We start from the raw sequence: 16,941 nt of genomic DNA, 5'->3' as shown, positions 1-16,941 counted from the left end.
GTGTGCACACACGTGTCATTAAGTTTTAATTTAAAAATTTAGTATATAAGTGTTTATAATATAAAAAGAAGAGTTTGGGGCCAGAATGCAGTGCAGCAGCAGAGTGCATGCCCAGCGTGCACAAAGACCCTTCGTTCTATTTCCAGCAAAGAAAAAGAAATTTAACTAAGTAAGAAAGTTTTGATTTTAAATAGAGAAGAGGCCTTTTGTCTTTGATTCTGAGCTGCCAGCATCACATTACAAATCAGGAGAAGGGGTCAGTTGACAAGTTGGTGAACATTTTCTATGAAGTTTGCAAACATCTTAGCCTTTGTGGAGTTTCTCACAAAGAAACTCAGTAGCCTGAGAACCCGAGATGCATCACTGAATGAGCACAGCTGCCTTTCAGCAGAAACCTAATCAAAAGTGTGCGGGGGCCATGTTTGACCCATGAGACATTGCCTACTCTACACCAGCAGAGACTTAACAGTGACCAAGTGCGATCCGAGAGACCGGATTGGATCTACCTTGATGGGGGTAGGAAACAGCCATAAACAATAGTTTGGGGACAACTGGATAAACCTGGCTACACCCCCAAACACTAGCTGGTATTACAGAACAACTGTTCCTTGGGGCATTGCTGGGGACCACATTCAGTGTGGCATTTTTGACCCTAGATGGCCTAGAAGCAGAAAGAAGCTTTTTGTATGGGAAGGGCCTCCAAAGAATGCAAACATGGCTGGCCAACTGTTTATTTATACTACGGCGATGGGGCAAGGGCTCCAAGCCAGGGGTGCTTGGCAATGTTTGGAGAGATTTGTGGTTGTCACAGCCAGGGTGGGATGCTGCTGGCTTCTAGTGGGGAGAGCCCAGAGATGCTGATGAACACACTGAAATCCACAGGGCAGCCCCATAGCAAAGGAACCCTGCTGCAGCAACTGAAGTCCTGGGCATGGATATCCAAACAGAAGCCTTGACTCTGACATGTAAAGTCGGGTGACCTAGTGCCGTGACACTTTTGGAGCCTTTCCCATCTCTGTCTCAACCTAGAGGGTATGTTGTCCCCTCTAGTGTACTTCTCAGGGCTGCTACAGAGCCATCTGCAAGAACGGATGCAGCTAAAGCAGGGGCAACAGATGGCAGTTTTGGGGCAGTTGCCTAGCATGCAGGGATGGGGGGGAGTAGACGACTCCCAGTAATGAAAAAATAAAAATAAAAACTCTTGGTATGGCCTAGTGTTGTATATATATACTCAGGCACATTGAGCCTGAGGACAGAAGCTCCAGTGTGGAGTTTTTGGTTGGTCGGTTGGTTTTTTTAATAACGCCTAAAGAGCCAGATCATTAGTATCTAAAACAGAACAGCAATTTCAGGGTGCAGCAGAATCAACAGATGCTGAGCCACACCCCCATGGCTTCTAAGGCAGTCTTGTGGAGGTGGGATCACATGATTGGATTTCTGAAAAGGTCCGCAGAGGGGTTGGGTCTAGGACCTGAGTGAGATGGGCTTGGGATCCACGCTTCCTTTCTCCCATCAACAGGGGGCAGCAGAGAACAGCAAATTCGTAAGACACCAAGGCTGCAGGTCCATGCCTTTATCTAGATTTATCTAACCAAATTTTAATCTAACAAATAGCAGGAAAGAGGTCTGAAATAATAGACTGTGTTCTGACAAGAAGTCATTTAATTTCTAAGGGCATTATCGGCAAAATGGAGGAAACAGCCTAAGAGATAGAGGGATGGCTTGATCCATGGCTGAGAATTGGAACTTCCCAAGGAAAGTGAGTGTAGGTAACAAATTATTCCAGGAATTAAATTAATTTTTTCCTTCCTTCCTTCCTTTTTTCCTTTTCCTTCCTTCTCTTGTTGTTGCTGTTGTTGTTGCTGCTGCTGTTGCTGCTGCTGCTGTTGTTGATGTTGCTGCTGTTGTTGTTCCTGCTGCTGTTGCTGCTGCTGCTGTTGTTGATGTTGCTGCTGCTGTTGTTGATGTTGCTGCTGCTGCTGTTGCTGCTGTTGTTGTTGCTGCTGCTGCTGCTGCTGTTGTTGAAGAGTGCGTTCCATGCAGCTGGGATAGGTACCCTGCAAAAGCACCTATTCCAAAGGTCCACAATCAAAAAACATCCCTTGAAGACTGATTTTGATCACTTAGTCATCTTTTATTCAGTGCTTGGATGGTTTGGGTCTAGGAGAGAATGAAGATGATAAGAGATACAAGGACTGAGTGTATGGTGGCTTCGGTCCAGTCCAGCATTGTATGTCCTGGGCATGAGGTCTCTGCAGAGGCTGTGCTGGCCTGCCAGACTAACTGGCCTTCGCTTCCCCTGCAAGGGCGACTTCTGTTTATACATCAGTAGCCGGCCCTTTGTTCTCAAGATCTAGAGTGAATGCTGCCTTAGAGCTCTCCCTGAGGTGAGTTCGAGTGGGCCCTGTGTGGTTCCAATGAAAATGGTCCTCATAGGCTCAAGTATCTCAACACATGGTCCCCAGTTGGTGAAACTGTTTGGAAAAGAACAGGAGGTGTGGCCTTGTTGGAAGAGGTGTGTCATGGGAGGGCAATGCCAGGCTCACTCTCTTTTTGCCTGCCTGCCTGCCGGCGAATCAGATGTAAGCTCTCAGTGCCATGCCTCCCTGCCACCATACTTCATGCCATGTTGATCAGGGACTAATTCTCTGTAAGCAAGGCTCCAATTAAATGCTTCCTTTTGTAAGGTGGCCATGGTCGTGGTGTCTCTTCACAGCAGTAGAACAGTATAAGACAGGCCCGTTGGCTCATACAGGATTTTAGTGTAACACCCGATTCTGTGTTACCCCCTCGGTACAGTTCGCGCGCCACTGTACCTTACACGAGTCGGACAAGGGCCTGGAGATTGAAAGAACACACAAAGAGACCTGGGTCATTCGGAAGGAGATCAGCCGAATGCCATTTATTTAGCCTTGGGGAAAATCTTATATACCCCACTCCTGCCCAAGGAATTCCACCCAGGCAGGTGGGAAATTACCATATCTAACTGCTGCACAAGGACTTCCACCTAGGCAGGTGGGAAATTACCATACCAACAATAGAGTCAACAATGCCCTACAACAAATCACCAGGCAGGGCAGAGGGAGCACAGGAACAAACAGGATGCTTAGTCATCTGACCAGAAACCGTCCTCAAGGTGAGCCCCAGGAACAAGGGCAGACCCGGGCCCTACATTTTAGTTCTTAGCCAGTTCTTGGTCTGTGCCTAACCTTGCTGGGCATCTCACAGTGTCTCTCTACTAATCGGAGCGCCCCTTACACTCCCAGTGCAAGTGTGTGTTCGTTACAGCTGCACAGCACAGACATCAAGACTTGAGTAGGATGAGTCCTTCCTCCGAAGGCGTGAAACACAGTCTGCCTTCCTGAAAAGAAAGGCGCCGTTGATGAGCTCATGGCAGGAGGGTTTGGGTTGTGGAGGTGATTGTAAAATCTGCCTTGGAATTGAGTGAGTGCCGGACAGTAGATAGAGCTGGAGTGGAGAGGCCTGGGCTCCCGCCTGACACATTCTCACTAGTGAGGGACCCAGAAGCCTGTCCCTCCCTCTCTGCCCCTCATCTATCAAACGGAGGGGAGGAGGGGAAGGCCACTTCTGAGTCTTTGGTTCTGATGCTCTGCTGTGGAAAATGAAGACAATTAACTTTCTCCACAGAGATTCCAGGAGGCTGACAGTCTATGTCAGGCAGATTCCAGTTTCCCCTGCCAAAACCACCCTCCTGCCCATAAGCAAAGCATAGTTTTTATACTTGTAAATGGTTAGGGGAAAAAATGAAGAGTCAAGGTAGGCTGTGTGCTTCCATCCCAGCACAGAAAGAAAAAGGAGGCCAAGGAAGCGGGGAGGGGAAGCAGTGCATTCGTGGTGACATGAAACAGTTAGGGGAGATGCAGAGTTCAGCACCCATGAGTAAAGATTTGCTCTTCTCCCTCCGCCTCCCCGTCCTTCTCTTCTTCCTCCTCTACCTCCTCCTCTTCTTCCCCTTTCCCCTTTACCTTCTCTCTCCTTCTCCCCTTCCTTCTTCTTCCCCTTCCCTTCTTCCTTCCCCACTTCCCCCTCCTTTTTTTTTCTCCCTCCTCCTCCAGACCAGATCTGTTACCTGGGCTAGCCTGAAACTCCTGGGCTCAGCGAATCTGAGATGTTTTCCTCTCTGCCTCCCTGCACCTGCAGCAGGCGTGCTTGGTGCTCATCCATTGCTGTGCATCCTACAGCGGCACAGCTGTGTGCTTCTAAGGGCAGCTGAGAGGGCCTTCAACACCTAAGACAGAGAGTCTGCCCATCTGTGACCTAGGGTGGGTCTCGGATCTGAACTGTATTAGGAAAACAAGAATTATCCAGGAAACTTCAAGGATGTCACTTTCTCTCTCTTTTTAAAATTTATTTTTATCTATACTTATGTCAGATGCCAGAAGAGGGCATCAGATCCCTCGGGAGCTGGAGTTATAGGCAGCTGCCAGCTGCCTGACTTGAGTGCTGGGAGCCACACTGGACTCCAGGCCCCAAAAAGGCCATTTTCTTAATCCTTAGTCCTTGAGGGATCTGTCACAAGAATCTGAATAATGACCCGCTGTGCTGTGTAGGGGAAGTTAGAGGACATTGCCATTGCCAGAAAATTGGTGTGTGTGTGGGGGGGGGGGGGGGGGGGGGTGTCAAGCCAGGCCTTCGACAAGAAACAGCACCTAAGGATTCTGTCAGAAGATTGGAACAGGGAGTCACAGCACCTTTTAACACATGTTTGAGCTGACAGAAAACTGCCACCCCCCAAAGATAACTCTACCCAACAGAAGAAACCAGCAGGGAGGCAGAGTTTCCCAAGGAGGGCAAAGACACAACCTGGGGACCTAAAGTATGGGCATAGAGATTCAGTCTTTGGGGCTGCAGAGACAGCACAGTGAAAGACCCCCATTCAATAATAGCAGCAGTAACGCCATTTTGCAAGGCATGAAATTTTACCAGCACAAAGGACAGGGAAGATTAGTTAAAGTTCAGTTCAGAGAAACAAGGGCAATGAGGGGCCAAGCAGGATATCTGTGGTTGGACATCTGGGCCCTAGCCCGGGGACAGAGACAGTTGGTACCCGAGATATGGCTAAGTCAGCACTAACATCTGGTTACTTGGAACGCCCCGTAGCTGTTTCCAGACTCCCCCACAACTGTCTCCAGGTGCCCCGACTTGAACCCCCGCCCCATTCAAACTAACCAATCAACGCTGCTTCTCGCTTCTGTACCCGCGCTTTTGCTCACCGACCCTATAAAAACCCACTGCTCCAGCCTAAAGGCGCGCTAGTCCTCCGAGAGACTAAGTCGCCCCAGGTACCTGTGTATCTGAATAAAGCCTCTTGCTTGTTGCATCCGAAGAGTGGTCTCGCTGTTCCTTGGGAGGGTCTTCTCAGACTGGAAGACAACCCAATTCGGGGGTCTTTCATTTGGGGGCTCGTCCGGGATTTGAAGACCCCTGCCCAGGGACCACCGACTCACCACCGGGAGGTAAGCTGGCCAGCGATCGCTTTGTGTGACTGTCTGTACTATGTTTTTATGTTTGCGCCTGCGTCCGAACTAGTTAGCTAACTAGATCTGTATCTGGCGGACCCGCGGAGGAACTGACGAGTTCGTACTCCCGACCGCAGCCCTGGGAGACGTCCCGGGGGCATCTGGGGTCCAATTCGGGACCCGTCTGTTTTCTGTGAACCCTACCCGGATCGGACTGTTTGGAGCTCCTCCGCAGTCAGAAGGGTATGTGGTTCTTCTGGGAGTAGAGAGATCCGGACTCTCGCTATCTCCAACTCAGGCTTTGCTTTCGGTTTTACGCCGAAGCCGCGCTGCGCGATTTTGGTGTTTTGTCATTGGTTTTTTGTTTTTTTGTCTGGTATTGTCTGTGTCCGTGTTTGAAAATATGGGACAGTCCTTAACTACCCCTTTGAGTCTGACTTTACAGCACTGGAGGGACATCCAGGACATTGCGAACAACCAGTCTGTGGAAGTCCGGAAGAAGCGTTGGGTTACTTTCTGTTCATCTGAATGGCCCACATTTAATGTGGGCTGGCCAAGGGATGGTACATTCGACCTTAATATTATCTCGCAGGTCAAAGCCAAAGTGATGGACCCCGGCCCTCATGGGCACCCAGACCAGGTGGCCTATATCGTGACCTGGGAGGCAATGGCTTACGATCCACCACCCTGGGCTAAGCCTTTTGTCCCTCCCAAACCCCTACTTCCTCCATCTGCTCCCACCTTACCCCCTCCAGTCTCCTCCTCTCCAGCAGGACCCCCAATCCGCTCGTCTCTATATCCAACCCTTACTGACCCTTCAAAAACCAAACCTCCCCCTCCGCAGGTTCTGCCCGCGGGGGATGACCTATTGGTAGACCTCCTCACGGAGGACCCCCCTCCCTACCGAGAACAGGCCCTCCCGCCTCAGGTGGCCGACTCGACCGATGAAAACGAGGGGCCTGCCGCGCCATCTCCCGCTGCCCCGTCCCCCATGGCAGCCCGCTTAAGGGGACGGCGAGACCAGCAGCTGGCCGCGGATTCTACTTCCTCTCAGGCATTCCCTCTCCGGACCGGAGGAAATGGCCAACTACAATACTGGCCGTTCTCCTCCTCCGACCTATATAACTGGAAAAATAACAATCCCTCTTTTTCTGAAGACCCAGTTAGGCTGACTGCTCTAATTGAGTCGGTCCTGATTACTCATCAGCCCACCTGGGATGATTGCCAACAATTACTGCAGACTTTGCTGACTTCGGAGGAGAAGCAGAGAGTCCTCCTGGAGGCTCGAAAGGCGGTTCGGGGAACAGACGGACGTCCCACCCAGCTGCCTAATGAGATAGACGCCGCCTTTCCCCTCGAACGTCCCAATTGGGACTTCACCACACAGGAAGGTAGGAATCACCTAATCCTCTATCGCCAGTTGCTCATAGCGGGTCTCCATGGGGCGGGCCGACGCCCCACCAATTTGGCGAAAGTTAAACAGGTACTGCAGGGACCGGGAGAAACTCCCTCAGCGTTCTTAGAGCGGCTCAAAGAAGCCTATCGTAGATACACCCCGTATGACCCAGAAGATCCAGGGCAAGAAACTAGCGTAGCTATGTCTTTCATTTGGCAATCTGCTCCAGATATCAAACGCAGACTCGAGCGCCTAGAAAACTTAAGGGAGAGTTCGCTCAGGGACCTACTAAAGGAGGCAGAAAGAATCTTTAATAAACGAGAGACTCCAGAAGAGAGGGAGGATCGTCTTAGAAAGGAGGCAGAGGAAAGAGAGGACCGTCGCAGAACGGAAGCTGAGGAAAAAGAAAAAGAAAGGGACCGCAAGAGACATAAGGAAATGAGCAAACTCTTGGCCACCGTAGTTTCCAGTCAAAGACAGGGTAGACAGGAGGGAGACCGAAGGGGGCCCCAGGTAGAGAAAGATCAATGTGCATACTGCAAGGAGAAAGGACATTGGGTCAAAGACTGCCCCAAAAGACCGAAGGGGCCCCGGAAGCCACGACCCCAGACCTCCCTCCTAACCTTGGAAGACTAGGGGGGTCAGGGTCAGGAGCCCCCCCCTGAGCCCAGGATAACTCTTGACGTCGGGGGGCAGCCAGTCACCTTCCTGGTGGACACTGGGGCTCAACACTCTGTGTTGACCCAAAACCCCGGACCCCTGAGCGATAAATCCGCTTGGGTCCAGGGGGCTACCGGGGGAAGAAGATATCGATGGACAACCGACCGCAAGGTACATCTGGCCACTGGTAAGGTGACTCATTCTTTTCTCCATGTCCCGGATTGCCCATACCCATTACTGGGAAGAGACCTGCTGACTAAATTAAAGGCCCAAATATACTTTGAAAATTCGGGGGTGCGAATTGTGGGGCCACAAGGACAGCCCCTGCATGTGTTAACCCTAAATTTGGAAGATGAATATCGGCTCCATGAGCCACCTAGAGACCCCAAAACCGCACTAGAGACTTTTTGGCTGTCTAAATTTCCCCAAGCATGGGCAGAGACTGGGGGTATGGGATTGGCCACTCAACAAGCCCCCTTGATTATATCGCTAAAAGCGACTGCTACCCCTGTCTCAATCAAACAATATCCCATGTCGCTTGAAGCTAAGACGGGAATCAGACCCCACATACGGAGACTCCTGGACCAAGGGATACTAACACCCTGTCAGTCCCCCTGGAATACTCCCCTATTACCTGTCAAAAAGCCGGGAACTGGGGACTATCGGCCAGTCCAGGACCTCAGAGAAGTTAACAAACGGGTAGAAGACATACATCCCACCGTGCCTAACCCCTACAATTTGTTAAATGGGCTTTCCCCGTCTCATAATTGGTACTCAGTATTGGACTTAAAAGATGCATTCTTTTGCCTGAGACTTCACCCAGAAAGTCAGCCTATATTTGCCTTCGAATGGAAGGACCCAGAATTGGGGATTTCGGGACAACTAACTTGGACCCGGCTCCCACAAGGGTTCAAAAACAGCCCTACCCTGTTCGATGAGGCGCTGCATAGGGATCTGGCCGATTTCAGGATTCAACACCCTACCCTGATTTTGCTCCAATATGTGGATGACCTCCTACTGGCGGCTACCTCAGAACAGGAATGTAAAGAAGGCACCAAGGCCTTACTATTGACCCTAGGGAACCTGGGCTATAAAGCCTCCGCCAAAAAGGCTCAAATTTGCCAAAAGCAGGTCACTTATCTGGGGTACCAAATCAAAGAAGGGCAAAGATGGCTGACTGAGGCCAGGAAAGCGACAGTTATGAACATGCCTGTACCTGGGACCCCTCGGCAGCTGAGGGAGTTCCTGGGGACAGCAGGGTTCTGTCGCCTATGGATTCCAGGATTTGCTGAAATAGCAGCCCCTTTATACCCACTCACCAAATCAGGGACTCTGTTCAGGTGGGGCGAGGACCAACAGAAGGCATATCAGGAAATAAAGCGGGCCTTACTCACCGCTCTCGCATTGGGACTCCCAGACCTAACTAAGCCATTTGAACTGTTTGTGGACGAAAAACAGGGTTACGCAAAAGGGGTCCTAACTCAAAAACTGGGTCCTTGGAGACGTCCTGTAGCTTATCTCTCGAAGAAGCTCGACCCAGTGGCTTCAGGATGGCCGCCCTGCCTGCGAATGGTAGCGGCGATTGCAGTCCTCACCAAGGACGCGGGAAAATTAACTCTGGGCCAGCCATTGACCATCCTGGCACCACATGCGGTGGAGGCCTTGGTTAAGCAGCCTCCAGACCGTTGGCTCTCTAATGCCCGCATGACCCACTACCAAGCCATGCTCCTGGATACGGACCGGGTGCACTTCGGACCTGTGGTAACCCTAAACCCTGCAACCCTGCTCCCTTTGCCGGAGGGAGGGGCGAAACACGATTGCCTCGAGATCCTTGCGGAAATGCACGGGACCAGACCGGACCTGACGGATCAACCCCTCCAGAACGCTGACTTCACCTGGTATACAGACGGGAGCAGTTTTCTGCAGGATGGTCAGCGGAGAGCTGGGGCTGCAGTAACCACCGAGACCGAGGTAATCTGGGCAGAAACCCTTCCAACCGGGACCTCGGCCCAGCGGGCTGAACTCATAGCACTCACCCAGGCGCTCAGGCTGGCAGAAGGTAAGAAGCTTAATGTCTATACCGATAGCCGGTATGCTTTTGCCACCGCCCATATCCACGGGGAAATTTATCGGAGGCGGGGACTGCTAACATCCGAGGGCAAAGAAATTAAAAACAGGAACGAGATTTTGGCCTTACTAAAAGCCCTGTTTTTACCCCAAAGACTCAGTATAATCCACTGCCCAGGACACCAGAAAGGGGATAGCCCCGAGGCCCGAGGCAACCGAATGGCTGACAGGGCCGCACGGGAGGCTGCCATGGGCATACCGCCGGGTACCTCACAAATCCTCACGATTGCCCCAGAAGATACCAAGGCCCCTCCTTTACACTGCCCCTTCCATTATACTAGAGAGGACACGGAGATACTAAAAAGACTGGGGGCTTCTCAGGATTCGGTCAAAGGGCATTGGGTCTTCCAAGGCAAATCTGTGGTGCCCACAAAACAGACCTTCGAACTGATAGACTATTTACACAAGCTAACTCACCTTGGCCCTCAGAAAATGAAGACTCTCCTAGATAGAGAAGAAAGCTTCCATTATTTGCTAGGCAGAGACAAAATCCTACAGCAGGTAGCAGACGCCTGTAAGGCATGCGCTCAGGTCAATGCCGGAAAATCTAAATTCGGGACAGGAATCCGGATGCGAGGACACCGACCAGGTACCCATTGGGAAATTGACTTTACTGAAATAAAGCCTGGGCAATATGGATGCAAATATCTGTTGGTGTTTGTGGACACCTTCTCCGGATGGGTAGAAGCCTTCCCGACTAAATATGAAACAGCCAAGATAGTGACCAAAAAGCTGCTGGAAGAGATTTTCCCCAGGTACGGCATGCCCCAGGCACTGGGAACCGATAATGGGCCCGCCTTCGTCTCCCAGGTAAGTCAGTTGGTGGCCAAGCTCTTGGGGATTAATTGGAAATTACATTGCGCTTACCGACCCCAGAGTTCAGGACAGGTAGAAAGGATGAATAGAACAATTAAGGAGACTTTGACTAAATTAACGCTTGCAACTGGCACTAGAGATTGGGTACTCCTACTACCCCTAGCCCTCTACCGTGCCCGCAACACTCCAGGACCACATGGACTTACTCCCTTTGAGATAATATATGGGGCGCCCCCGCCCCTCATTAATTTTTTTGACTCCAATATTTCAGACTTTACTAACAGTCCCTCTCTGCAAGCTCACTTACAGGCACTCCAGGCCGTACAGAGGGAAGTTTGGAAACCACTGGCTGCCGCTTACAGAGACCAGCTGGACAGACCAGTGATACCCCACAACTACCAAATTGGTGACGCAGTCTGGGTCCGCCGGCATCAGACAAAGAACTTGGAACCCCGCTGGAAGGGACCCTACACCGTACTGCTGACCACTCCCACTGCTCTCAAGGTCGACGGCATTGCGGCTTGGGTCCACGCCTCCCACGTAAAAGCAGCCCGATCGGACGAGGAAACATCAACATCATCATGGAAGGTTCAGCGTTCTCAAAACCCTCTAAAGATAAGACTCACTCGGGAGCCCCGCTAATCATCTTATGGGCCCTGCTAGGACTAGAAAAAGGGGGGATGGCCAGGAGCCCTCATACTATTTATAATATAACTTGGAAAGTCACTAACCTTATGACAGGGCAGGTTGTCAATTCCACCTCCATGTTGGGGACTACAAAGGATGCTTTCCCAACCCTATACTTTGACCTCTGTGACCTAGTGGGGGACTCATGGAATCCATCAGACCAGGAGCCATTCCCCGGGTATGGCTGCCACCACCCCGGGGGACGGCATGGGACAAGAGCCAGGGATTTCTATGTGTGCCCAGGTCAAAATTTTAGGAAGGAATGCGGGGGGCCCGCAGATGGGTACTGTGCCCAATGGGGCTGCGAAACCACAGGAGATGCCTATTGGAAGCCGTCCTCATCCTGGGACCTAATCACCCTCAAGCGAGGAACCACCCCTGGTTTTACGGGTGCAGGACCTTGGGTATGCACGTCTACCGATGGCAAACCCAAGGACTGGTGTGGCCCCTGTTATGACTCCTCGTCTAAAAAGGTTCCAGGGGCCACCCTAGGGGGCAGATGCAATCCTTTAGTTCTCGATTTTACCGCCCAAGGTAAAGCAGCAATCTGGGATGGTCCCAAGTCCTGGGGACTGCGCCTCTATCGCTCGGGATATGACCCCATCACTATGTTCTCCCTAACGAGGCAAGTGACCTCTGCCTCACCAACAGTACTTGTCGGGCCAAACCCGGTCGTGTCAGAACAGAAGCCCCCTTCTCAGCCGGCACCCCCTCCCAGACCCAGACCAGCTCCTGCCCACAATCCCTCCACCACCATGGTCCCACCCACGCACAATGACACCCCAGCAGGACCAACTCCTCCGGGTACAGGGGACAGACTCCTCAATCTAATCCAGGGGGCATATTCGACCCTTAACTACACCAGCCCGAACTTAACCGAAGAATGCTGGTTATGTCTGGTTTCCAGGCCCCCATACTATGAGGGAGTGGCTATAATTGGCAATTATACCAACCAAACTGAGGCCACGACCTATTGTGCATCCCCTTCCCAACATAAACTTACCCTGTCAGAGGTGTCGGGTCGAGGGACCTGTATAGGAACGGTCCCTCAAACTCATAAGTCACTGTGCAATGGTACCCATCCACTTCAGACTAACTCCACTGGATATCTGGTGGCACCCAACGGGACCTACTGGGCATGCAGTACGGGTCTCACTCCCTGTGTTTCCCTTACGGTCCTTAATGCAGCTTCTGATTATTGCGTGTTAATAGAGCTATGGCCCAGAGTGACCTATCATACCCCCTCATATGTTTATGAGCAATTTGAAGAGAGACCACGAATTAAACGAGAGCCAGTGTCCCTCACACTGGCCCTCATGCTGGGAGGACTAACCGTGGGGGGAATAGCTGCGGGAGTAGGAACAGGGGCCACTGCGCTGGTTGAGACCCAACAGTTCCAGCAATTACAGGCAGTCATGCACACCGATATCAGGGCTTTGGAAGAATCAGTCAGTGCCTTAGAAAAGTCCTTGACCTCCTTATCCGAAGTGGTCCTTCAGAACAGACGGGGGTTGGATGTTCTATTCCTACAGCAGGGGGGGCTTTGCGCAGCCCTAAAAGAGGAATGTTGCTTCTATGCTGATCACACAGGTGTTGTCAGGGACAATATGGCAAAACTCAGGGAACGAATCAAGCAAAGACAGCAGTTATTTGAATCACAACAAGGTTGGTTCGAGGGTTGGTTCAATAGATCTCCATGGTTAACCACCCTAGTCTCGTCCATAATGGGACCCCTCATGATTATACTATTAATCTTGCTGTTTGGGCCTTGTATCCTCAACCGTTTGGTTCAGTTCATGAAGGACAGGATGGCAGTCATACAAGCCTTGGTCTTGACCCAACAATACCACCAACTTAAGCAATTCGACCCTGAAAATGCAGAAAACCGAGTCAGCTAAATAAAAGATTTTATTCAGTTCAAAGAAAAAGGGGGGAATGAAAGACCCCCATTCAATAATAGCAGCAGTAACGCCATTTTGCAAGGCATGAAATTTTACCAGCACAAAGGACAGGGAAGATTAGTTAAAGTTCAGTTCAGAGAAACAAGGGCAATGAGGGGCCAAGCAGGATATCTGTGGTTGGACATCTGGGCCCTAGCCCGGGGACAGAGACAGTTGGTACCCGAGATATGGCTAAGTCAGCACTAACATCTGGTTACTTGGAACGCCCCGTAGCTGTTTCCAGACTCCCCCACAACTGTCTCCAGGTGCCCCGACTTGAACCCCCGCCCCATTCAAACTAACCAATCAACGCTGCTTCTCGCTTCTGTACCTGCGCTTTTGCTCACCGACCCTATAAAAACCCACTGCTCCAGCCTAAAGGCGCGCTAGTCCTCCGAGAGACTAAGTCGCCCCAGGTACCTGTGTATCTGAATAAAGCCTCTTGCTTGTTGCATCCGAAGAGTGGTCTCGCTGTTCCTTGGGAGGGTCTTCTCAGACTGGAAGACAACCCAATTCGGGGGTCTTTCAACAGTGGTTAAGAGTTGAACTGGGTTCAACTCCCAGCACCCATATGGCAGCTCACAACTGTCTGTAAGTCTAGTCCCAGGGGTCCAATGTCCCTTTCTGGCCTCTGTGGGAATGGCACACATGGTGCACAGATGTACATTCAGGCGAAACAAACACACATATAAAAATAAAAAAAAAAAACTCTCTCTAAAAAAAAAGACAATCTTTGGGTTGAAGATCAGCAAACGAGGAAGCCTGAACAGAATGGAGACACATCCTCCACCCGGCTACTGCCCAGATTGACTCTCCTGCATAAAGCCAGGGTCCTTAGTCACAGCATGGAGTGAAACTGAGAAAGACCCACACAGAGGCTTGGCAGAGACATACTTGGAAGGGGATGGGGGGAGGGGTCGTGTGCTGGGTCTGGAAGCTGAAGAGAACAGAATTCCTAACCAGAGGCCTCTGTGCATGTGAGCTCAACAAGAATTTACAGGGCCTAGAGAGGAGGTGCAGGCAGTAAGAGTGCTGTCTGTCATCTCTCCAGGGGACCCAAGTTCAGTTCCCACATCAGGCAGCTCACAACCGCCTGTAACTCTAGCTCCAGGGGACCCACACATGCGTGGCAGACATTTATACAGACGTGTAAATACAAATAAATCTTATTAAAAAGAACTCAACACAAAAGTAAAAGTTAAACATCATGTTTAAAGTGTTTCTGGATGCTTCTGTCTGCCTGGCAGAAACCATGTGAACTTCTGCAGGAATGCCAAGCCACAGATAAAACCTCAAGAACATGAAGTCACAATTGAAAGCAGCTCCCTGAACACATGTACAAACAATCCTCTATGAATGAGCCAACAGAAACAGACTGGCAACCACTGCAGATACTGAACATAAAGTAAATGTCTCTCATCTGGGCATGGTGGCATGGACTCAGCCCAAGGAGCTGAGACAGGAGGATCACTTGAGCCTAGGAGTTCAGCACCAGCCTGTAGAATATAGCAAGCATTAGAATTTGAAAATAAAATTGAGCCTATTTCATATATTTAGGAAGAGGAAGTTGAAACTGACAGATTGCTAAAGCAATACAAGAGAACCAACTGGGCTGGAGAGATGGCTCAGAGGTTAGGATCACTGGCTGCTCTTCCAGAGGACCTGAGTTCAATTTCTAACAACCACATGGTGACGCACAACCATCTGTAGTGAGATCTAGCACCCTCTTCTGGCCTGCAGTCATACATGAAGACAGAACACTGTATACATAATAAATAAGTAAATCTTTAAAAAAAAAAAACAACTTTGTCTTGATGGGCCTTCCACTTAAAAGCTTTTTGAGACCAAAATCATGATACTAAAAGTTAGAAACAGTAATCATTTTTCTGTTTTGGTTTTATTTTAATTTGTGTTTGATTTTTAGTTTTAGACTGGAAGATTTCAAATACAAACCAAAAACAAAAAAACAAACAAATAATTCACAATGTTGACACAGTGTAGGCTCAAATCATTGTTCAATTCATGGTCGACTTTATCTAATTGATCTCTTTGGTCCTTTTAATTTGTTTTGTTAAATTTATTTATTATCAGTGTGTGTGTGTGTGTGTGTGTGTGTGTGAGAGAGAGAGAGAGAGAGAGAGAGAGAGAGAGAGAGAGAGAGAGAGAGAGAGAGAGAGAGAGAGAGAGACTGGGGGCACATGTGCAGTGTGGTACATGTGTGGAGGTCAGAGGCAACATCATGGAATTGCTTCTATCCTTCTACCTTTAGTTCCAGGGATCAACCCTAGGTCACCAGGCTTAAATGGAGAATACATTTACCTACTAAGCCAACAATGGCCCTAATCATTCTAATTTCTAAAGAAAAATCCTAGAAATTATATCATTTTACCCAAAAATTTTTCTACAAAAATAAGATCTTTTAAAAAAATACACCCCACAATTATCTCATCACATATAAAGTAATTAGCAGTCTTTTTTCCTACCAAAACATCTAGTTAGTGCTCAGATTTTGGTGTGTTAATTATTTTTTTCATAATTTGTTTTAGTGTTACAAAAGGGCTTAACAACATACTAAACATAGTTAGAGAGAGAACCAATGAACCGGAAAATACACACAAGAAATTTCCCAGACTGTGTGGTAGTGGGAAAGAAAAAGAGTGTTGGGAGCTATTGGGGGCTTTAAATTTTGATTTTTTTCCCATCAGGATGGCAATGTGTGGTATATAATATTTTCCCTGGTTCTGGGTAGTGGCCATAGACTTTCCCAGTCAACTGCACAATCGTGGAGAAAAACAGCAGCCCTCTGTGGTTTAGCTAGGACATTGTCTAGGTAAGGAGTATTGAACCATCCCATTTTTACTTACTATATGTTCAAGTTATAATTTATAATTTTATTTTAATTTAGTTTATTTGGGGTATACTTCATCATAAACCAAGGGAGAATCTGACAGACAACTGTTATCTCTGAATTGTGTCCCAACCCACTACTAATTTAAATGGTGAAGCTGTTTAAGGAGCTAATTTAGATTAAATGAAGTCTCATAAGAGCAGAGCCTGCTGGCCAATGTCCTCACAAGAAGAGGAGGTATTTCCAGGGGGAAGAGAGCACAGAAGAAGGGGCCATGTGAGAACACAGTGAGAAGGTGGCCCTTTGCAAGTGAAGTAGAAGACCCCACCAGAAGCCATCTTGCCGCCGCCTTGATCTTATGTTTCCAGGCTCCGGAACTGGGAGCCTGTTAGTTGTGTCTTGTAAGCCATGGGTCTTGATATTGTACTACAGCAATGCTAGCCGACTAATATACAGTACACACAGGGAGCAAGTCTCAGGCGGTGTGGTCCACACCTGAAACCCCAGCACTTGGGAGACAGAGACAGGAGGATCAGGGTTAGTGGAGAGTCAACCTCCACTACATAGGGAGTTGGAGGCCAGCCTTGGCTACCTAAAACATTGTCTTGGGGAGGAGGGGGAAGGGAAGGAACGAAAGAAAGGGAGCAAGCTGTAGGCATTGTTAATCATGAGGATGAAGAATATTGCCTCAGGAATAGCAGCTGGAAACCTGTGGAGCAGCTGCTTCCAGATGTTGGTCAGTGGGCAGCACGGGCCACCCTTGCTGAGGAAAGTGAGCAGGGCAGCCCAGAGAGGAGAGAAAAGGACTTCGCAGAGCCAGGCACCTCCTGGGGACCAGGGGACAGTTGGCAGAGTGGTGTGACGTGGAAAAGGAAGCTCAGAGTTCTCAGCTGGCCCCTTGTTTCTGTTTCATGACTATAAACAGAGAGCGAGTACCGGGCCTTCTGCTAGCCGGCTAGTGTGGACTGTGTTCCCTCCAGTAAGCAC

General features: G+C 49.6%; 2 protein-coding genes across 2 annotated transcripts; both read left to right on the top strand.

The window, feature by feature from the left end:
* The first annotated feature begins 5,883 nt into the window (after positions 1-5,883).
* LOC119808309 lies at positions 5,884-11,272 on the top strand. The gene is given in 2 exon segments (XM_038320747.2): positions 5,884-9,595; positions 10,778-11,272. Coding segments are annotated over 2 exon segments (4,056 nt in total). The 3' UTR covers positions 11,122-11,272.
* On the top strand, positions 11,214-16,869 carry LOC119807340 (MLV-related proviral Env polyprotein-like). The gene is made up of 3 exons (XM_038319376.2): positions 11,214-12,831; positions 13,951-14,083; positions 16,647-16,869. The coding sequence occupies exons 1-3, from the start codon at positions 11,214-11,216 to the stop codon at positions 16,867-16,869; spliced, it is 1,974 nt and encodes a 657-aa protein (XP_038175304.2).
* Positions 16,870-16,941: the final 72 nt, after the last annotated feature.

The sequence above is a fragment of the Arvicola amphibius genome, chromosome 2 (genome assembly GCF_903992535.2).
Source record: "Arvicola amphibius chromosome 2, mArvAmp1.2, whole genome shotgun sequence".
In the NCBI taxonomy this organism is placed as follows: Eukaryota; Metazoa; Chordata; class Mammalia; order Rodentia; family Cricetidae; genus Arvicola; species Arvicola amphibius.
This window is presented reverse-complemented; position numbering and strand designations above follow the sequence as displayed.

Coding starts and splice junctions, on each gene's coding strand:
- LOC119807340 (XM_038319376.2), top strand. CDS start 11,214: ATGACAGGGCAGGTTGTCAATTCCACCTCCATGTTGGGGACTACAAAG. Junction 12,832..13,950: donor GTTATTTGAATCACAACAAG/GTTGGTTCGAGG, acceptor CCTTAGTCACAG/CATGGAGTGAAACTGAGAAA. Junction 14,084..16,646: donor AACCAGAGGCCTCTGTGCAT/GTGAGCTCAACA, acceptor ATATTGCCTCAG/GAATAGCAGCTGGAAACCTG.